Here is a 24,317-nt window from a genome sequence, read left to right on the forward strand (position 1 = left end):
TGAACACTGCTCTCTTTCTTTGATGTTTGAAGCACAGGAATCATAAGTTCTTTGCACTTGTTTAATACAATACTATGTGACATTTAAATTGGAAATTACTGGGCAGCTAAAGTTAGCCATCCAGAAAGCTATCAGACATAAAGAAGGAAAGAAAAGATTACAAGAGTACATACCTTCCAGCTATTCAGTAAGATAAATTCCTAAGAAAAAGTAATTACAGTTAAACTATATGCTGGGCAGGTTATATACTTAAAAGGACAGAAAAATAAAACCAAGAAGAGAAGCAAGGAGGAAAAGGTCATTTTTCTTATCTCATAAACGTCGTGGTAGCTACATTTATGACATAGATATGGCCAAAAAATACAGTTCTTCGTTGCCTATGAACAACTCCAAAACAGAATACAAAATGCAGGTTGCTGTCAAACACATCGAAGGCCTTAAGCAAGTGAGAGGGTAGATGACACAACATGCAAGGCAAGTTTTGAGAAAACAGCCAACTTATAAGCAATATAAGGTGTTGTACATCAGGAAGCTCTTCTTGCCATAATTTAGCACTTCAAAAAGAGTGGCTTTTAAAAGCAAATGTTAAAGCAGTTAAACCCCAAATCTGATCCTTCTGGGGCTAAAATAGAAAGACAGTCATTTTATGTTGATGGTAGTTTAGAATCAGCTCTGTGATCATTATTTAACTCTTTTTCATCCACTTGGCATACACAAAGTTGCTTTTCTATGATTCTAATTTATTACACAAGGTATAATGTAACAGTGGGATGCTAAGTGCAGCATTATTATCTATTAAATTATATTTAATTATAAATTAGCTTGTAATGGAAATAAAGCCTGTAAGCAACACTGCCTTAACACTTACCATCAATCAGTCTCCAAATTTTCAGGTAATCAGAAATAAGCAAAATTGAGAACAAAATGAAAAATGAAAGGAAGTTAATAGGGATGTTGACAACCTGCATACCACTGACTGTATAAAGGATCTTCTATATTTAAAAAACAAGAGAAAATAAAGACAAAGGAAAACCTTCTAAATTAGAGTTTCAAAAATCTACATGCTTTACGCTGAAAACAAGCTATTGTTTTGTGCATCAAATCAAGAGATTAAATCCAGCCAGTTCACTGAAGAGAGCAGCAACTACAGTTATTTATGGTCAAAGGAAAGAAAGCAACTAAGCAGAACATGGCTATCTGCTCCCAGGACAGATGGAGTGACAAAAAGAAGTGGCTAAAAAAAAAAAAAAAAAATACAGAAAATAGTATGAGGACTAAAAAGGATGGACCGTACAGGCCAGCCTTCCCTTAGGTTGCATTAGTGCTGTCAGGGAGATGCAGCCCCAGTGGTGGGGCCTTGGGGAAAGTGTGTATAAAGGGCAAAACCATGACACAAGCAGTGAGGAAAAAAGTATGAGAAACAGCACTGTGAGCACCAAGATTAAAGAATCATAGAACCATTTAGGTTGGAAAAGACCTTTAGGATCATCAAGTCCAACCATTAATCCAGAACCGCCAAGTCCATCAATAAACCATGTCCCTAAGCACCACATCCACACATTTTTAAAACACTTCCAGGGATGGTAATTCCATCACTTCCCTGGACAGCCTGTTCTAGTGCTTGACCACCCTTTCCGTGAAAAAATTTCTTAATACCCAATCTAAACCACCCCCGGAGTAACTTGAGGCCATTCCCTCCTGTCCCATTGCTTGTTACTTGGGAGAAGAGGCCTCCCCCCTTCTGCCTAGAACCTCCCTTCACGCAGTTGTGGAAAGCAGTAATGTCCCCCCTGAGCCTCCTCCTCTCCAGGTGAAACAACCTCAGTTCCCTCAGGAGGATGGAAGGAGGTGCTCCAGTCATCTGAGCAGAGATTCTCCTGCAGCCTGTGGAGAAGGCTGTGCTGGAGCAGGTTTTCTTGACAGGAACCGCGGCTACCACAGAACCCACATGGGAACGGATTTTTTTTTTTTTCCTGAAGTACTGCAGCCCATGGAGGACTCCAAGCTGGACCAGGAGAACAGCACGAGGAAGGAAGGAGTAGCAGAGAGGAGCTGTTATGAACTAACCTCAACCCCCATTCCCCTGTGCCTTTTGGCGGGAAGAGGCTGAGGAGTCAAGAACAGCGGAGTGAAGTTCAGCCTGGGAAGAAGGGTGGAGGCGAGAGGTGTTTTAGGTTTTGTCTTTGTTTCTCACCATCCAACTCTATTTTAGTTGGCAATAAATTACATCAATCTTCTCCAAGTTGAGTCTGTTTTGCCTGTGATGGTAACTGATGAACCAACTCCCTGTTTTGATGTCATTCCATGCACTTTTCCATCTTATTCTCTCCCCCTGCCCTGCTGAGGCATCTAGCAGGCAGTCAAGGTCAACCCACCACAGCAACTTCTCTAAAAGGCCTTCAAAATGAAGAAACACAGCTGACTGGTGTAAATCTTGTCTTTGTGAAACAAACTGCATAATGGTTTTACAAATCACTGGGAGCCCATTTACAGCTTCCCATACAGTCTCTCCCCATAGTCTTCAATGGGAGGAAAACCAATACCTGGATGCATTTCACATGCAGCTTGGATGGATTTAAGTCTCCTTAATCAAACTTAACTCAATCATGAACTTTCATATCAAGGGACTTAGGAAACAAGCTATTTTTCATGTTATTACAGTTACTGAAGCATGCATTTCTACTTATCATTGGCCCCATATCTGTCAAGCTTTCAGCTCTCTTCCCGATGGAAAACTTGGGAATTCAGGCAGACAGCCTGGAGAGAACTGTACCTGACTGTTTGCAACAGGTGTTGAGACTCCACAAAGCTTTTCCTACAGTAACTTTTGATAGCATGTACCTCTGGTATTATAGAAGGAGCATGGTTTCCAAGAAATGCATAATTAGCTAAGCCTGCCTGAATCTTCAAAGCATTAGGCTTGCTCCTTAATTTTGTCTTGGGAGAAACAGCCTGCATGGCTTACAGCACCTGTCTTTTGTATCCAAATCTGTCAGTCAGCTTCTTTTTACAAAACCAAGTAGTTTCTCCCAAATAAACCAGGCCACCTTGTTTTTTCTCCAGTCATCTTAGCCTCAGGAAGGCTAAAACATTCCAGCCTAGATTAAGCTAGTTAAGTAAACTTTTCCCTTACCTGACTACTGTCTTTCTGAAGCTGAATACTTGTAGTCAGTTGAACAATGCCATTCTCATTACTTGAAGATTTGTGTATAGCAAATTTTCAACAAGAGTTTGAGTGTCTAATTGCATGGCCATAGAGTTAAAAGAAGATTTTGATTTTCTTAGGTTTATTAATTACACTCAGGAAATGGAAAAAGAATTTTCTAACACTAATAATTTATATCCTAAATAAAATATTTAAAATTGAACTGTGGGTTAGTGCAATTTTCAGTAACATACAACATTTTGTTGTCAGCTTTTGTCTCTAATGTGGAAAAAAACCCAAACTGAACTCTCTATAGCAGAATATATTCACAACTTTCCACACATTTACAGACTGCATAAGACCATAAATACCCTCTCTGAAGAAGGTCAATTTATGTAGGAGACAAAAGGTTAAAAAAAAATATCTGCTGCTGTAGAAATCGTCAGGTTGCCTGTAGGGGACAGGCGTAGGATTGCACAGAAGATTCAGATGAGTGTGTAGAGTTTCATTTGAGCTAAGTCTAAATATAGGTTTCTAAATGTGTCTACAGGCCAGTGCTGCTGTCTGGTTTCTTACTGTAACTAATGAAATCCTGTAGTAGGATTCAACTGCCTCAACACTGGCATTCAGTTCTACCTGCAATGCCCTAACATTTCCAAAATAATCTGACAGCCTCCTTCCTCTGAGGTAGCTGCTGGAAGCTACAGTAAAACTCTGCAGTACCTTATACAACACTAGATGACTAGGGGCTCTACTTCCCCAAACAGGCACTACACTTGAGAAAGATTCAGAGCAGATTTAGTTTAGTTCAGAGCAAGTTGAATCACCCTGAGGCACACTGATCTCCTCCAGTAAGTATAATGAAAGCATAAACACAGGTCGCATATAATGTAGGGGTTCTCATCTGAAACTGACTCCTGCCCAGTCTGACAGGTAAATGTACTGACTTAAATCTCTCTTGGACACCTTACCAGTCTCCTCTTTAATAGTCCACAGAAGTGACCAAGAGGACAGCCCCTCTAATATGAACAGTAGGTTCTGCTAAGTACACTTGCTGGTTGACCACGAAAATGTAAGCATACAGAGCAAAGGGATATAACCTGCAACACAAGATACTCAGAGTTACGCAAGGGTAAGGTTACATCTGTGCTGAAAGCATAGGGGTAAAACCCAAACCAATATAGGAAAAGCAGGTGGATGACATCTTCCTCCATTTAATTCCCTACTCCAACATGTTACTTTTCCTGCTGTATTGCACTCACACTGGCAAGAAGTCGTCTCTGTAGTCTCATTAACTCAACCACAAAGACAGCGAGATCAGTCCCTGAAACTGGCTTGGAAAGCAGGTTTTCCTACAGCTAAAAGGACTGATTCAAATAATCCTAAAGGGTAAAGCTGTCAGGCTGACAAAGGTCTTGAGAGCAGTTTGCTGGATGGACCTTCATCTGCCCTCTCTTCAGTTGTTGACAGTCGTTTTAGCTGGAATACTGAAATTGCACAGTACATGATTAAACTTCAGCCTAAATAACATGCAGTTCTTTGGAAATCTCAATCTGGATTTAAAAAAAATTCTTAGGTTTTATCTGCTCCTTAAGGAAGGCAGAACACATTTTGTGCAGAAACCGCTTACCGGTAATTAAATAACCAGTAACAGATATTTTATATCATTTTATAATCACAGTTCTGGAAAGGGATTTAATTTATCTCCATAGGAAGGCTGAGTTTCAAATGGGTCCCTGTATTAATCGAATAATAATAAAAACCCCCCACACAAAATATTACATAAACTTGTCTATAGATTTGCTTCCTTGACATACACTGTCCTATCCTTAAACTCACATTTTATATTTATTGAAATCATGTACCTCAGATACGTTTATGACAAAATATTCTAAACCCTCACTAATTGCAGCACTGGAGATACATAGATGGAAGCATCCATCTGTTAAATAAAATCACAAAATGCTCCACAATGCAAAAGATATAAAAGATATAAAAGCATAGATGGAAGTATCTTTTATCTAGGACATTGCATTGCTAAAAATACACTAAATTTTAATCCTGGATGAGGATTAAGGTTATTTATAATAAAAAGAGAAAAAGAGAGTGAGAGAGAGCACAGATTACATCTAGTCCTCATAATTACTTTGGAAATTTTTTCAGCTACTTGTCAGTTTCTCATAATGCTTAATAGGTTATAAATCTTATCAAATCTCTCGTTGCAGCAAGATCTCTTTTTAGCTAAAATCGCCCTGGTTTGGGGTGAAAAAATAGCCCCGGAATTCAGTTTGCTAAATTTATTTCTATTTAGCATCTCCGCATTATTTTGTAACTACTAAAACCGAAGAATTGTGCCTTAGCAGTGTACATAACTATGGAAATTCTAAATTAATATTAGAAGTCATATTTTGTCCAATAGATTGTGCTAAAGATCCCATGAATGAGGGCCATAATGATTCAAGCTGAAAGACAACAAATTCCAAGAAGAAATAAACTGATCTAGAGAAGAATTTGTTGGCGGTAAGGGGTACACGCTGGGCTGTTGAATCCACCTATGTTTAAATGAGAGTGCTCTCACATGCCTGGGAGATGGCAGCTACTGGTTTTGTTGTGTCCACCAGGAACAGAGGTATCCAGAGGCTGAATAAAGGGATTCAATGAGTTCAGTTCCCAAAACCTAAAGTCTTTTAGAGAAGCATGGTGCATGATTAGAAGAAATCTCCCACTTTACTGTATCCTTTTACAGGAGGACTGTTCAGATGCTGCAACTGCACAGTTTGGACTAAGGGACAGGTTAAATTGTCTCATAGCAATGAAACCCCAGTATATCTAGAAAACCAACCACTGCTGAAAAAAATGAGGGTGCATTACTCAGATAAAAAAACATTTCCATCAGGTGTTGACACAGGACAAATAGCTCTGATTGAGCTCTTTAGACATCAGCAGTCAGCTCTGCTGGTGTACTGTATCCCCTCAGGCTCAGTGGTATCACTGAGTAACAGACTCCTTGAAGCCTCCTGAGCCTAAAGAAAAGCTAGGTATTTTCCTGGAGGTCTCCTGCATATTTGCTATTCAGTACTCCCTCAACACTGGGGAAAAAAAAAGACCAAGAGTGTCTCCAGTCTCTAAAGCTAAGCTTTCAGTAGAATATCAACTAGAAGTGATATCAAGGTTCCTGTCTTCTGGGTGAATTAGATAAAAGTGTAGATGATCTGAAATGTTTATCTGCCCAGTATGCCTTTGTGACATTACCCCTTCCCTTCAGCTGTGGCTTCCATGAAACCACTTCTGTGGAGTCTCCCGTTAGAATCTTTTCCTATCACTGTGGCTTGCCTGTACCTCCGCCCTTCCTAATTACACTGAGGCCTCCCTGGGGAATCTTACCAGCTCCACACCATGTTCCTGGACAGCCCCCCCCGGCTGCATTCAGTCTCCAATTTACACTGCAGATTAATTTTTTGCATCCCAGCTAAAGCTGTGAACAGTAGAATACAAAAACAACTTCCCTTGTTTTGCCAGTAGATGGCACACCGTTACGTGGTCCTCCAGAAATACGTGAGAATTTTGGATACTTTCACATGAAGCTTTCAAGAAATAGCTCAAAATGATGAATATCTAGGATTATCACCGCCAGATGCTTCCTTGATTGATAGGCTACCTCTGCCATGAACAAATGCTGGGTAAGTATATTAACCATCTGACACAAGTATACATATTACATGTTTGTCAACATGTAATACTGGCACTTTTATTTAATTTCGATCTTCAAAGCATTGCACAATACTAATTCATTTCCAGTGATCAGACACACTGTACCCATTGGAAAAGTGGGTTATATCCAGACTCACCCCACCCTCACGCAGATAGAGCACCCTGGCTTCCACATTATCCTCCACCTAACGTTGCACATCATTCATTTCAAAGAGCTGTAAATGTATCCAATGAAATTAACTTATTCCCTAACATGTTGATGTAATAAATATGTGCAAGCCGGATTTCCCAGAAGCTATACATGGACAAATTAAAATTACCTACACCAGCCACAGTCTCTGGATTAGCCATCTCTTTATTCCAAACTTCTGGCTTTTATACTCCAAGGTGACTTCTTTACAGACTGAAAAGAGATTATATGCAGCACAACTGAGACAGCTAAATGTTATACAAAAACAGACTTTAAATTTTTCAGTTTTAAAGCTAGTAATATGAAGATGCTTTTTCTGCTTCTTTTTTATTAACATAGTGCATTTTCTCTTTAGTTCTGTATTCCGTAGCTGAAAGAAAACAATGGTATGTTTATTATATATGGTATATAGCGGTTAAGAAATCTCTAATGACACCAGCCCTTTCTGCACTGCTGACAACTAACACATTATTCCATTACACAATACCTTGCAGAGAAAATTGCTGTCTTAATTTGAAACGCAATAGGGTAAACTGAATTCAGAAATAATAATAACTTCAAATTTGATATGGCAATGAAAATGCCAGTGCTGGTTTGGATTTTAAGATACCATAAAGGTAAACAGTCTGTTGTTAACAGTAGTGAGACTGGATTTGCCTTGTTACCAAGTGGTAACAATAAATTCAAAGCAATTCATACAATGAATTAAAGGATTGGAAAAAGTAGCACATTTTAAATTAAGACAACTAAAGGTTGTCTTAACATAGTGAAAGGATGGAAAAAGTATGGTGATCTCTCTGCTGAAACTGCAGCTTGTTATGTACAGGTTTTGCATGGGTTGTAGGCTGAATTTGCTTTCTGTTGATAGTAACATTACTAGAAACGTGTTGAAGTAAATGAAGGACTGGAGGAGCCAGAAACAGATCCCTGGGCTGATGATGCTTTGGAAATTATCATCTACACAAACCAATCTGCACAGCTATGTTAGCAGTAGCTTATCAATCCTACTCCCAAAAACATCTGGAAGAGATAGCAGCCTGAAATATTTACTGTATAAGCCCTAAATATTTATTATAAATATAAGTCTTAACATTTACAATAATTGTTCCTAAAAGGTTCATGTTACAGGAGAAATCCCTTATTAAAGACATGCTCTATTTAAAATTAGGATTTTAATTGTATGTATCAGTATTATTACAGCTATCCACGGGTCTTTTTGATGGCACACTTGCAAGCAAAAGGGTGATCAAATACTATTAATGTATTTCCAATCTATCATAATTAATAAGTACAAGCAATAAGATATAGAAAGAAAACTTGATTTCATGCATATGAACACATCATTTCAGCTTTTTTTTTAATTGGCTGATCCTTTTCTCCTAATTTTATAAAATTATATACACATTTTAATTCATCATGAATGATCAGAACTGTGTCTTATTCGAACTGTTCAGGTTGTTTCATTTTGCCTTACAATAGATTTTCATAAATTATCATATTAAATCTGTAAGGTCATGCTTGTTCATTTTCGAAATGGCAGTGCACTGAATAGACAAAGATCATCTATGTGAAAATAATCTACTACAAAGTTACAGTTTATATAATCGTGTTAATTATACTAAGGTATATAAACACATCAAACAGAAAACTGGCCCTTCTCATGACTTCTTAATATTGTGTTGCACCACTAGTATTTTCTTTCTTTATTATCTCTTTCTTCTTAAAATCCATTCATACAAGAAATCTCAGATTTCAATTCTTAGAACTTATTTCCTTTACTCTTCTTGTCTATATGTACCTGCAGTTGAAACTAACTAAAAATATTTTCCTTTATACAAGACCTGTACCCACTTCTTCAGTGAGAGATTTAGGACAAAGATTAATCCATTTTTGACAGAGACGTGAAAAAACATATTTCTTTACTGTTGAATTTTCTGAAACCAGAATTACTTCTCAAATCCCTAGTAACACCTTTCCCTAGAACTTTCAAAATTTCCTGGGTCAACAGATGCAGGACCCCAGTCAACACTGTTTATTATTCAATAATGTTACAAAAGGATAAAAAGGGCAACACCTGCTGACAAACAAGCAATTAAAAATTTTAAAAAATCAAGCAACTACAAATCTTATTTTACTCCCAGTACGAGGAATCAAAAAATTCTTCAGGGAAAGCATTCAAAAACAGAAGTCTATACCATTGCACGATACTTTTTAAAATTTAAAACTTAATACTTTTTAAAAAGCATTCTTTTAACTCTTTATTACTGTGAAATAACACACCTGGGGAAAATAGCATCAGTCTGAGTCAAAGATTTTCTCTTCTTCAACTGAAAACACCTTATAAAACAACCATTGAAAAATTAAGAGAAACTGAAAGTCTTCTCTCAGGAAACATAGAAGATAGTATTATCATTGTAGAACAAGTTCCTACAGAACATGATCATAAGATAACTACCATGCAATACAGTGGAGCACCCACCGTAATCAGGTATCCAAAGCGTTTTTTAATGCAATGAAGAAGTTGACAGCTGGTTTTCTGCCGGTTTTTTTCCTTTAGCTGATTAAACATTTCTTATGCATTCAGCATATGTGATTTTGTTTTTAAATAACAATAAAATTAAAAAATCACACAGCCTTTACTCACTGGAAAATAAAGTAGTTCTTTCCCATTATTTTTAAAGCATGTTTTTAAGCAGATCTAGCTTATACGGTGTAAAATGTCAGAACTAAATTTGCTAGTATCTTTTACCATGACAGCGCACCTTGAAAAGTAAAGCTGTGTAGCTTATTAGAAAAATGCAACAAATACATTGTAAGCAAAGTCAAATCTAAATACTAACTCAATATGTACTCTGTACAAAAAGAAAATCAGAGAAAACATTGCAGCATTTCCCGTTCTAACTTTGTAGTGAGACTGTCCCAAGTCAGGTAGGAAGAAGGTCCTCTTTACATCAGTACCTACAGAACTGTATGCCCATATGGGAAAGCCAGCTTTAATCACCATGGAGTTCAACACTGATCTCCCACACCTCCGACAATACGTCAGTCAGCCGGATACACAGCATTGCTCTTCATACTACCAACTTAACTGGACCAAACAGCGTGTGAGGCTGTTAGTATTAAAATGATGAAAATACTACACTGAAGGAAACAAAAAGCTTAAATTTCATCTGCTAGCCTGTATTCTTTCTTCCTCTCTGTTTGAACACTGAGATGAAAAATAGCATAGTACTTCTCAGTTTCTTAAGGATTCTGTGAAATTCTCTTACGATGAGGAAACAAGTAACAAAAATAGCATAAAAGATCCTTGACTCTTTCTTTGTTCACCATGCGAGTCAAGACATGGATATGTCAAGCTGTGTGAAGCAAGTTCCTCCGTGGAGGCTGAAGAAGAGGACTTCCAGAAGTTCCCTCCAACCTTAGCCACTCTGGGATTCTGTGACTTCTGTGGCATACCATCATTTTTGTCAGGATAAATGGGCATATAAATAATAATTCCTCAACTGATTTAAATATCTTGAATGACTTGCAGATTTCAAAGGTCAGAAAGGTGGTTCCTAAGAGCTTTATCCCACCCTGTACTTCCTGTGTTATACTATATAGTAGGATGCATGTATATATATACTACGGATCATTTGTATGAACTATGCTTCATTTACAAAAAAATCTGTAAAAAAAATGCTTATACATACACATACTATATATATTTTCTCAATATATGACATTAGGCAAAAGGAGGTAGAATAAAGCTCTTTTTGAAAAGCCTTATTGACCTTTGAGATCTTATTAATATTTAATTTTTTTAACACAAGGTTTTGCAATGGAAGGAATTATTACTCACAAAGGTATTGCTGACATTTCTTAAATGGGGACCAAAAAAAAAATCAGAGTAATTCCCATATTCTTGAATCAGTTAAATTGAAACAAAGGTACTGAAAATACAAGACTAAAAATAGGATAACATGTTGAGTGGTAACACTGCAGGGCATTAAAACTTTGGGTTGGTTTTGTGGTTTTTTTGAAGCTCCATTATACTACCTGGAGTTTCCAATAGTGTTTATTTAGGATCTCCACAGGTGACTGTTACTCGGCTTGCATGCTAACAGCAGAAAGAGCCATGAAGGCCTCAGAAGCCCTTTATCATGAGTTAAGAAAGAAGGCTGCAGGTGCAATAGATTTTCTTGGTCATCAACTGTAGAATTGCATGACAAGTAGCCAGTCTTTGGCTAACAGGTAAACAAAACCTGGCTAAACAAAGGAGCATAACTAAATGGGTACTGCTTTAAAGCTATAGGGTCAAAAAACCCCAGCTGTCTAGTGACTCTTCTACAGTCCACCCATTACATGAGGAAGCTCTGATCTAGTTAACTTCAAAGCGTGAGCATCAGCTGCCTGCTTGGGGTTTTTGTGTACAAGAAGTAACTGAATTTTTTTCCTAGCTGCACACTGAAAATCAGGTGTTAAAATCAAACATGTTGCTTCAGCAAATCTGCAAAGCAGGCTAATTTTAAGGATTTACTTAAGAGTTCTAACACACTGATTTGTTTGAAAGTGAACTAACTTCCCAGAAAACAAAGTGCTCTACATCCTTCTTGAGACAGAATTCCTCAGTCTTGCTGGACTTTTTTTCTTTTTTCCTTTTCTTCTTTTTCTTTTTTTTTATCTGCTGAAAGCAGCAGTTCTAGGAGCGATTACTGAAAAGCAGTGCTTCTTTCCTGATGCATATAAACCTCAAATAATTTAAGGAACAAATTATGTTGAATGCTACAGAGAGAGAATTTATGTGCTATCACTTTGCAGTTTGCCATGTAATTTTACCTCCTTCTGATGCATTTTTTTTTCTTCTACAGCTGTATTAGTCAGAACTTACATAAATTAGCCTTTTAATGGACAATTTGACATAAGAGTTCCATGAAAGGGATGAAAAATATTCCTGACAATCCAGACATTTTGTTCTGACAATATTAACAATTTCTGGTAAAAAACCATTAGTATACAGCTGAATTGCACAGCATATGTGCTCAAGTTGGTAAGGCTTAAAATTAGCAAGGCATTATGTAAGCAAATTTTCAGCATAATTTAAAGAAACTAGATGACAAACACCCTGTAAAAACATCTGACATACAATTAGGGAAGTGTTTCCAAGTTGCCTTTCCTTCTCAGTATAAATCACTGACATTATACTAAAATGAAAATAATTTCAGTGAAAGACAGATCAGAAATGTGAGTCTCTAGTACTTCAGCACTGATGATCGATATTACTTTCTGCAGTCATATACTACTAAGCTTAATTAATCAATTCTCTTATATTTATAATGTATTTTACATCCTAATTTCCTCCCAGTAGTCCTTTACATATGTAAACAGAAAAACGAGTTACCAAACCATTGTATTCTGCACAAATCGCATTCCTGGAAAACATGGGAAAATGGTAACAAAACTATTTTTCATCATTTGCTCCCAATTCTTTTCACTTTAAATTTGATCAGAAATTGTGATCCTAATGAAATCTGTAAAATGGGAAACTGATCGCTATAGATAAATATATGGCTTAATCTGGAATATGGATCTTCCACCTTATTCTGTCAATCTCATACAAATTTCCTTTAATTCATTACACCTACAGCACCTCACAAAGTACTTTAAATCTGATCCAAAGAAACTGCATTCACTCATTCAAGTGTATGTACTTTTGTACCCCAAGATGTATCTCCTTTTCCACAAAGAGAATGAAACTTCACAGATCAGGTTTTTAACAAAGGAAATGCATCTTTTTGCATATACCTAACCAAATATTACGGAAAAGTTTTACAGGAATGATGCAAGAAAAAAGCATATTTTCAGGTGGGTTTTGATCTACAAGGCTGTGGTACCACTGGAGGGAAGAACAGAGAAAGCAGTGGCAGCCAGGCCATCAGGAAGATGGAGCAAGGGCTCTGCCCACTCCTTGCCAAACCACAGAGAAAAGCTGGCCGGACATTTTGCTGGCTTCTCCGCTGCCCTAACAACGCTAGTACGTCACATCAGAGGGGAGAGTAAATGGAATGAAGTAACTTAAACCCATTACCATTTTGGCAATTAAAATGCTTGTGTACGAACAGAACTAGAAGGATCGAGAACAAAAGTGGAGATACTCTAGGGAACTGACAACACCTAGAAAATGTGCCAAATTAAAAGCAAATGAGCACTCCTGCCAGCTTTTCTCTAAGCATCTACCTGACTTCCTTCTGAAATGCTGTCTCACGTAAAATCCTGTACTAGTAACATTCTGGTTTCTTTAAAATACATACAAATGCTCGGTGCTCACAGTAAATAGGTTGCCACATTCACATAACATGGTTTCTGAATACTTAGGTAATATGAAGGAAGAGAAAACACTTGTATGTTTTCTGTACATCATACAACTGCCAACTGTTTTCAAACCCAATTTTATTATTACTGACATTATTAATACTGAATGCTCTCACCGCACAGCTACAGTTAAGCCTGATTTGAATAAGCGAACTAGCTGGAAGTCCTCTTATCTGACAACGCTCCCATTCAAAGTGGTCTGCCCGCAGCCATAAGAAAGGAGAGCAGGCTCAGGTGAGAAGTATAAAGAGCTAACAAACACTCAAAGAACACAGGAGAACTTAAAACACATTTAGTTATACATTTTGACTTATGAGAAATAATCATTCAAAATTATTCAAAGTGCCTCATTAGCCACTAGGATGTACCGGTTATTTTCAATCAATTTTGTAATTGGATTGTTTGTAATTGTAATTGGATGACTGCAGTCATCTCTTGATAATCCCAGGATGCCTACTAACTTGCACAAGGAATCAGTGTTTTGGGATGTCTTTTATTATTTTAAATGAGGAGAGAACATACTAAGTTTTGCCATATATTTTTGAAACAGTCCTTAAAGTATATTTGGTACTTGCTTGAAAAGGTCAAGAACAGCTCCATTGTATTACATTATATATACCCCATTTTAAAAGTATTTAGCTAGAAGCAACAGTTGCAAGGGATTTCTTAAGGACCTAATACATTCCCCTACAGCCACAAACAAGCACATCACATAAATCCTTCCCTAAACTTATGAAGTTTAACCTTTAAAATTTTCTTATTCTTCCTTCCAATAAGTCACATGAAAAAATTTCCCATGGCTTCACTCTACTGATTGCAAAAATCTTTTTCCAAGTCAAGAGTATTTATGGCCAGGTTTCACCCATTTGATCTTAGGTATTCACCGTCTTCTAGTCTGAAGGTTATTCATACTGTTTAAAGTTACTGTGCTTCTAGATACAATTACAATTGCTTCAGCTTTTGTTCCCCTAATCTCTCTTAGTTTTCTTTCATATGAGCAGCTCTCCATTTCTTTCATCGTCCTCTGTGTGACTTTCTTTGTGCCTATCAAAGTTTGTATTTGTCAAAGATGGCTAACACATGGTACACAACATCCCAGGTGAGGTCTCACTAATATTAATTCTCCAACTCTACGGGAAATCCTTTGAACCTAGGATAATGCCTGACTCTTCCTGGGCTTGGCACTTTGGTAATTCGCACTTCATCATCCCCTCCAACTGAGGCACCCCTAACTTGTAGGAACTTGGTGCATGTGTTTTAATATTAGTATAATTTATTGTGGTAAAAATTCATCTGGTGAGAGCAAGGCTCATATAAACATGTTTGAAAAGTCTTTACTAACATTAAACTCACCATTCAAAAAGGGTTTGCCCCTATATGTAGTCAGGAATGTTGAGCCACTGAAAATAATTAACAAATAATATTTTCCTCTTGTTGCTCTATATAAATTATAGCAGAAAGATGGTATTTACTAGGTATATATTAATATTTTGGAATTAATTCATTCTATGTATTCCATTAGCTTTCTGTATATTCCATTAGCTTTCAGGCACTGCTAAAGCAATTGTACTTTATGAAAAAGTTCCCCATGTTCCTCACACAATCAGGACTAATTACTGGATACTATCCCTCTGATTCCTTTTTCTTGGCATGTGGAAGCTTGGAGTTCAACAAAGCAAAACCTAAACCAAGGCAAGTGCAAACAATAAGGATATATTTAACTGAACTTAAGGACAAACCAAATGAGTCAGCTATGTCTTCAGGACACATCTTCAGAGCACTTCACTGCAGTGAAGTCTATTTTCTGGATCCCAAATTACATTTTCCAAATATGAACACCTAAGCCGTCACATCATCAAAGAAACAATCTTTGTATGCAGACACTATCACAATTTCAGTTATCCAGCAAAATTTTTGTTCCGAATTGAAGTGTGAAGGGTACCTCAAGCACATAGGTGAGTTTCACCTAGCTTGCTCTCCAAAACCTAGATGGCTAAATTGTACGTAAGTGGCACTTTTGGCACTTAAGAGCTTTGCTGTTTCTGGCCCTAAAGAAGACCCTGCTGCAAATGCACTAACCTTTTGATACACCCCAGTGGACGCATCAGTGATGCACTGCTTTAGTAAGAAATAAGCATCAAGCTGAAACTTCTTTCTTTCTATCCAAAGTGATTTGGATGAAAACAATGGAAATGATCTGGAAGTCCTGGATTATTTCAGCACTCTGTTCAGAGCACCACACAGAAAACACTGGAAGGAAGCCGTAACAAGTTATATTTCATAGCCATTAGAAAAACAACCATGCTCTCAGAACACTACTGCCTTAGGAAAAAACTACGACAATATGCAGGCGACAATATGCAGGTGTGATGATAGAAATCATTTTCTCTGGGTGTTGCACAGTACTAAATTGCACGTTACAGCTATGCTATGGTGTAAATTGAGGCATACTACCACTTCATAATATGGGTGTAACACCATCATCCACATGTCAAAAACTACACTGGATTGTAGTGATTTCACTTTCATTTCAGCTGAAGTGCCAGAGAAACTGGCTAATTCCTACTACCTACGTCTCCAAGTTAAAATCTGGAATATCACCTTTTGCAGACCAGCCTGAGAAGAGGCAGTAAGTGGACATGCACTGTTTTGCTCAGGTACTGCCACCCCCTCCTCCCTGCACAGGCTGAAGAGATGAATGGGGAACTATTCTCACCTATTTCAGATAAGGCACAGGCATTAGTCATGAATATGCCTGTACTTGATCCTAAAAGTTTTCCAGACTATTGAAATGGTAACTACCCATTCACAAAGGATTCACTCCATCTGGCTGACTATACTTATATCCAGTTTTAAGAGATTATACTTTGCCTATGCGTATTATCCCAAATGTAAATCGAAGAGCTGATTCCACAAGAATTCCCTAAATTTCTGCTGCAGCCAGAAGTGAAACGCAGCAAACCTTGTAAATCAATGTAAAATTGCAATTAAAATACTAGACTTCCTGAAGCTGATGAAAGGACCTTGCATGCAAAATCAAATTGTTAACCGAAGACACTTTTATGACATAAAGCTTTATTACACTTTAATACCTCCTCTAGTTTTTAGCCTATTAATAATTCTCAGTTCTTAATTAATGTCTTTTATTGTCCTAATTTTGAAAAAAGTCTTGGGTTTTCTTGCTGGGCTATCTTTGAAGCGTATGTTCAGCTAGGAGATGGGCAGGGCCTGGGTGTTAGGATTCCTGTTCTTCCCCCCCTCCCTTTTTGATGATTTTAAAATTTCAGCTCCATTTTTTACATTCATATGTTTCCCCATTAACTAACAACATTATAATAATAAATGATAAAAAGCATGGATTCTAACCACTTTGTCCTCCTTTGGGAAAGCATCCAAGGAAGCAGAATAAAAAGAGAAAAGAAAAAAAGAAGAGAAAAAGAATAAAACAGGCAAGTATTAATAGACAGATTTCAAAGAAATGCAATTCTAGTAACTCTCTACAAAGAGATAAAAACATAAAATTTCAAATTAAAAAAAGCTTTAAATAAAAAGATGACATTACTGCATATGTAGAAAACATGTTTTCCCACCATAAGCCACAGAGGCATAAACAATGTCACAAACAAAAGGCAAGTTACAAATGAATGGACACTTTTCCATTTCTGTGGCTTGAAACAGTGGGTGAAAATTAATTAAAATATATTTAAGTTTTTTTTCTGAGTAAAGATAGGCTGAATTATATGCACTCTAATAATAGTATAACATACCAAAGTAAACTGTATCTTTAGAGCAAGTCTCTAATACAGCTTATCATATGCACTCTAATAATAGTATAAGATAACATACCAAAGTAAACCATATCTTTATAGACTTGCTTTAATGACACCACCTGCAGGTGATACAATGAAATGCATCTATTTATATTACAATATGATTGTATGCAAAATTTTGTCCAATACACCCATATAATTTAATTCAATGGACTTACAGGTATACCAGGGCTATGGAAAACATCTAAAATAAAGATGAAATGCATTTTCTTCTGCAGGTTTTTTTTGGTTAACATGACATTTCAGAACCCTATTCAGTTGTTTACCTCAAAGAAAGTGAAAAGGCCATAAACTAGTTCCATCGAGAATGTGACTACCTGCTATAAAATTCATGACCACTTTTAACTGAATTTGTATTGATAATAAGAAAATCGGTGCATTTTCCCTACAAAAGACTAGTACCTTAAAGACATATGAGAAAGTTATCTCATCTCATGATAAATAACAAAACTATTAATGCAATAAAAGGATATTTGTAAAATGTTTTATAACACACCATAATCCTAGATGATCAGGCAAAAACAGTCACTGGATAATGGTCTTACAAATATAGATCCTACCGCTCATGTACAAGTGAATAGCCAGTTCCTTGTAAGGGACGGACTGAACAAAGAATATTCTCAGATACCCTTCAGTTTCGCGGACAGCTACTGCAGCTCACTGCATGCAGATCAGAGGGAGAAAGATTTATCTCACCTTCCTGAAAGCAGGATACCTAATCCAGATTAATATACAGGTTTACTTTTTAAATAAATTTAAAATAAATTGACGTAATACTCTCACTGTGGTAAAAGAAGTGGTTGGGGTTTACTCTAACCAAAAAAATTGACTGATTTTGTTCAAGAGAAAAGTATACATGTATGTGAAAAGCTCTATTTAAAAAATCTAAAATTAAATCAGAGTTCAATAAAAATTTATCAGTGTGAAGTTGTACCTCAGCAAAAGGGTTTCCTCTTTCATTCTGTAAAAAACAAGTATGTTTTCTTCAAGCCATCACTCAAGTAGACCTATACACTATGTATTCTTTTTTTAAAAATTAACTCTGTGAATCCTAAGTATCTCCACAATCATTAAATACATTATTTTACTTTATGCACACCTCATAATGAAGTGATGAATGAAACACTTAAGTAAAATGGAGCATGAAATGCCAAACTTAAGATGAACAATCTGCAGCGTGACAATGTCAAGGAGGTTTTTGCTTAAGAGGACACATCAGAAGACTTACATTGTTTGATCGCAGAGAGACACGACCTCCACATCGAGCACAAAACTTGGTCCGGCAATAAGAGCATAAATGGCCACAACCATCTGCAAACTTTGTTTTATGACAGATTCCACATGTTGGAGCATCATCCTTGTGCTCTCCCTGGTAACGGCGGGCTTCTTCCCCTATCTTTCTTACTTGCTCTTTATAGCTTTCAAATTGTTGATGCAACCTCCTGCATAGATGAGAAAAAAGTTTATATAGCAAGAATAGGAAGAAATACTACTACTGTGTATTTCTTTGTTTCAGTTTATAACTCTACCTAACATTCTTCCACGTTCACAGTATTAAATGTACCTCATATCAAATACATACATCTAAAGGAAAAAAATAATACACATTAGTATTCCTATTAGGTTTACTTCAAAGCTCATGAACAAATCATTTCACTTGACCAGAAACTGATCCAAATATAAAAAGATGGCAAAAAAATACACAGTATTAAAGAGAACCATCTCCATGTACAGAATAAAAGCAGAAATATAATTGCCTGAGCAAGTTTGCATTGCTTTTTAAACAACGTTATTTATACAACAGGTGTAATAAAAAAAATACAAATCAATCTTCAGTTCGCGTCACACTTCTGTTTTCAAAACCTAAATTACTAACACATATAACTTAAATATTTCAAAATGTGCTCTACAATCACACTGGCCCTACTAGAACCTGAGAACAATTTTCTATGTCAAATCTACGTATCAACAAGCTATTCTAGTCTCTCTTGTTCACTATGAGAGACTACTTTAAGGTCGAACAGTTCACCATGCTATGTGGAACTCTCAGGCTTTTCATCCATATTTCCAGATGTTGCTTCAACTCTACATCTCCATGGATAACATTAAAAAAATCATGAACAGCTAAATAGATTATTAATACGAACAGTGAATCTTGAGTTTAATAATGGTAACAGTAGGTGTGTTATCTATAAAGGTCTTGATGATATCCTTCATCTCCACTACCTGCTTTGAGCTACCCACTCCCTTAATTAGCATTGAGACTCACACCATTTAACCAATGTACTTCTAGTGAGACAACTCTGCGTTTCTGTGGGATTTTGTGTGTGTGTGCTGGACTGTTTTGAAATGTAAAATACAAGTAATCAGTGTTATTCATATGACATACTGTTTTGGTGAAGTGGATATTTTTACTTTAGGATGATATTCAAGCCCAGAAAGTGATAATTCACCTTAGCTAACAGGAATCATGATAAAATACACATATTCCATTTGGATAGGAATACCACTGTTTGTAACTACATAAATCAACCAACTCTCATAGTAAAACACATGACTTCGCAGAGGGATATTCTAGTGAGGATGCAGCAACAGCAAAAACTAAGAAAAAATCTGTTTCTCCTCACTACAAACACAATGCATTATACTTAATACTTTATGCTATTCAAAAAGTTGGCAAGAGAAGCAAAGGGGTTTTTTTTATTTTTATTTTATTTTTTACTAACTTGCTTAATAAACCTTCGTGGTATTGAGTAAGATGATAAAGTAGGTCAAAAGAATTAGGCAAAATACTGGACAAACAATACTTTTGGACACATTGGATTGCACTTATGATTTAACTTATCTTACACAGCTGCTCACTTACAAAAAAAACCCAATTAAAGACATTCAGGAATTTGTGTAATAACCAGCATAACGAATGCAATTAAGTATGGGAGAGGTCTGTAGGTATTTTTTTTTATTACATTAAATAATCCATTAAAAAATAGAACCACGGAAACTAAATTCAGTTCACTTCCATTATAGCAAGACTAAAAGTTCTGGCTCTTCACTAATGTTGAACGGGAAGGTATCAGCAAGCACTGCCCCTCTTCCTGTTCTTTTCCAATTAGACAGTCTACATCTGTTGTTGGTTTTTTTTTTAATCTCATATGAAGCTTAGGAAGTGTATTAATACAATGATGTTTTGCCCTTTTGTGTGCACCAAGGGATGAACATACTAGCAACTAAGCAAAATTAAAGTGAGAGGGTATTTCACTTCTTTATAAATATGTATCACTTATTTGTAAATTTCTTACATTCTGCATCAGCGTAAGACCCTTTTTACGATGAGGGATTTGAAACCAAGTGCTTATCTTGTATGTCATCCCCCGCGTTACCGGAGAAATCCTAACACTTCCTCTACAGCAGGAATGGAATTGGAGAAAACAGCTGCAGAATTCACAGAGCAGAAAGAATCTTACCCAACCCATGGCAGGGCTGGTTCACTTATTTCTTTTGCAAGGTTTTAACCACCTTCACCACCTTTTTGAGGAGTGACAGGATCTCTGTATCTCTGGCGATTCTATAACAGTGGCAGCAAATCCCTCTCACCAGTTTTGTCTTACACAGAAGTATATTAAGCAAGAACTACAATATAGGTGGATATTTTTCAGGTTTGCTTCTCATCTTTCAGGCTACAGAACACATCTTCATCAGATGCAAGGAAAATTTAGGTATATTAAATATTCCTTAATGTAGACAAGCACCTAAAGGTTAGGCTAAAGACTTAATAACATCCTATGATGTAACAGTTTGGGGGACCCTTGAGGCAGCTATCAATTCAATCATTTCAACAGAGAAAGGAAGCAGGCTACTATGTAAGAGGAATGTATGTATATATACACACCATTTTTCATCATGCACCCCAAAATTCATCTAGTTCTACAACTGAGGTCAATGCTAGAGCCAAAAAGGGGAGGTTTCCTCACTTACACAGCCTCCGAAGATCACAGGAAAATGAATAAAACACAAGATTAGAACAAAAAATAGAGGAAACTATTCCAGGACTTGACACTGGCCATATGTAAGTCAGATTGGAGAAGTTTCATATATTATATATTTTTATATATATATTATATATTTATATATATAAAGCACCTATCACCATAGTGATAAACAGTCTTTGGAACCACTCTTGACGGCAGAGGTAAGAACAGGACTTAGTCTGTTAATACTGTACAATACAGTAACAAATACAGTAAAATTCAGTATTTAGTTTCAAAATGTTGACCATAAAAATTCTACCAAATGTTCTCACTAAAAATTAGTATTTATGTTTGAAATCTTTACCTTCAACATATTTCATTGAAAATATATTTTACAATAGAAAAAAATACTTAAGTGAGAAAAATACCTTCACATAATACTATTTTGTAAAAGCTTTTTCTTGTTGTTTGTTTAGGGTTTGTTGGGTTTTTTTGTTTAGGGTTTTTTTTTGTTTGTTTGTTTTGTAGTGGTGACTTTAGCAAACAGTACATAAAGTTAATGACCATTTTTTACTCAGTTTAAATGTCCTTTGACTTGAAACTGCAAATCTTTGATCCCACCCAAAAGAAAATGTATTTATTTATCTGTTCCTTAAAATTTGATCCTTTAATCCACAAATCTATCAGCAGCTGTTGCATAAGAAAATAAGTAAGAACTATCTGATACAAAATTTGAACTAATGAGAAAAATATCCCCTCCAGATGTAGATGTAAAAACACATTAAAATTCTCATAAGTTTACATATTTAAAATATTTAATATTGTATCATTAATTATTTTAATATTGCTGAACTAGAAGTCCCTTAATTTTTGTTCTGTATCACTCTAGCCACATTTCTTGCTTAATTGATCTACCTTTTTAACATACTGCCTCAATGCCATAAAACTTTGGGTACCTCCAAGAGCATCTCTTTATAACATTTATGTGTGATGTCCTGGTTATCAGCTGGGATAGAGTTAATTTTCTTCTTAGTAGCTGGTGTAGTGCTGTGTTTTCAATTTGGTGTGAGGAAAATGTTAATATCACACCGATGGTTTTAGTTAGGGCATGTTTCTTCTAACTCAAGGACTTCTCAGTTTCTCAGGCCCTGCCAGCGAAAGGGCTGGAGGAGCATAAGAAACTGGGAGGGGACACAGCCAGGACAGCTGAGCTGAACTAGCCAAAGGGATATTCCATACCATAGAATGTCATGGTGAGTATCTAAACAGGGGGAAGTTGGCTGGGGCTTGCTGATAGCTGCTCAGGACTGGCTGGGCATCACTCAGTGGCTGGTGAGCAACTGTATTGTGTGTTGCTTGTTTTCTTTTATCCCTTCCCTTTGGTTTTTGTTCCTCCCCCCTTCTCCCTCCTTTTCATTATAGTCGGTGTTGCTATTATTAGTAGTATTTTATTTTATTTCAGTTATTAGATCGTTTTTATGTCACCCTTGAGTTTTACATTCCTTCCCGATTCTCTTCCCCATCCCTGGGGGCAGCGCAGGAGTAAGTGAGTTGGTGCATGGTACTTAGTTACCAGCTGGGGTTAAACCACAACAGTGGAGTTTCATCCTTTGCTAGGAACACAGAAAGAAGTGCCTGTGCCTTTGGAACTGATCACATCACCGACAGCGTCATCTGATGACCCGAGACTTCAGTACTGTAGTAAACTTACTTATCATACAGGAAAGACCTCTCCACATACAGGATTAAAACCATTCTCTTCTTGGAGAAACAACAGGATAATATCTACAAATCCAACAATACATTTGAGAACATAGCACAGAAAAGTCAAGAAACTCGAAAGATAAGCTTCCTCCAACATTACGGCCATACTTCACTTGTGCAGACCTCACACCTCTCTTAACAAAACAGTTTCCTCCACGTCAGCTGGCTCTGCTGGTGGGGGTGCCTGCTATTTCACATTCACACAGGTGGCACGTCTTGTGTGACCAAAAAAAGATCATGCAGTGGGTGAATCTTTGAGCACATCAAACCTCATATGACTAAAACCAAACCTGTCGTTAACGTTCTGGAAGAGACTGAGCCACATGGAGAGGCACATCAGCCTCAAGACTTTACCACACATACATGAGAGGTTGGCGGCACCACCGCTGGTAGTGCAAGACAAAACACAATACACAGTTTTCATGTGTACAGTGAAAGACTTAACCTGTTCACTTTTACAGTATACATATACCTCAACCTATGTTGAGGTCTCTAGTTATTTTTCCCCAAAGAAAACATAGTAGGTTCCTCTTCCTTTTTTTTCTTCAAAGGCAATTGACAAAAAAACCCCTGCTTTAGCTGCGTGTCATACATGTACCACATTTGCATTTGAATATTCAGTACTTTACATTGACATTGTAAATGTGACTAGTTTACTAGTGACTAGTAAAAAAATTACTGATAGGCAATTCTGCAAAGCTTTACTCATGTCTTTGTGTACTTATTAAAAACTGTAAGCCTTGGAAGATGTTCATGTGATAAGCAGCTTACATACCTTAAACTTTTTAGACAGCTCACTGATATCATTAGGTTGGCAGACAATTAACATTAAGGTAAGCTATAATATTGACTGACCAGAAAGTTGTGTATCTTTTGAGAAGTGGTGTATCTTGGGTTCTTTTGAGCTGGCCCAAGACGTACACTTATACTCTGCAATATATATACTCCACTAAGCAGACATTAAAATTACGATCCAAGAATGTAATTTTTTATTAACAGACTGTTACTGCTTTGCTGTTTTACTTTCACATTCCTATAGTGTTACCTATCTGAAATATTCGCACATATACACTGAAGATTAAAAAGTGACAAAATGGTGCACTTGCATATTTATGTTCTGTCTGCATAGATTTCTAAAAATGCCAAAGATTTGGGTCATCTTTATGCACAGTTACCTTTTAAATTATTTTTAAATGTAGTATGAAACTATTTTACTTACAAATCCAGCAGATGGCACTACAGATTGCATTTTCACTCTCCCAGTGATTCAATCTTGGAATCTTAAACACCTGATGTAACGTTATAAAAATACTATGCCCTGTCATGAGTTCACGTTAGCAGAAAAAGTGCCACCTTCT

General features: G+C 36.6%; 1 protein-coding gene across 45 annotated transcripts in view; it reads right to left on the reverse strand.

Moving 5' to 3' along the window:
- Positions 1 to 24,317, reverse strand: part of RIMS1 (regulating synaptic membrane exocytosis 1) — a 335,801-nt gene that overhangs the window by 202,960 nt on the left and 108,524 nt on the right. For 40 of the 45 annotated variants that reach the window (XR_008822449.1, XM_056342365.1, XM_056342346.1 and 37 more), the window contains exons 2-3: positions 18,456 to 18,669; positions 16,764 to 16,775 (exon numbers count right to left, since the gene is read on the reverse strand). Coding sequence is in view for 44 of the 45 variants with exons in the window: in XM_056342365.1 (XP_056198340.1) it covers positions 16,764 to 16,775; positions 18,456 to 18,669 (226 nt within the window). In the remaining variant the exon portion in view is untranslated. The remainder of the gene's footprint in view (positions 1 to 16,763; positions 16,776 to 18,455; positions 18,670 to 24,317) is intronic. The other 5 variants (XM_056342347.1, XM_056342344.1, XM_056342352.1 and 2 more) reach the window with 1 other exon arrangement.

Source organism: Falco biarmicus, chromosome 6 (assembly GCF_023638135.1).
Source record: "Falco biarmicus isolate bFalBia1 chromosome 6, bFalBia1.pri, whole genome shotgun sequence".
Lineage (NCBI taxonomy): Eukaryota > Metazoa > Chordata > Aves > Falconiformes > Falconidae > Falco > Falco biarmicus.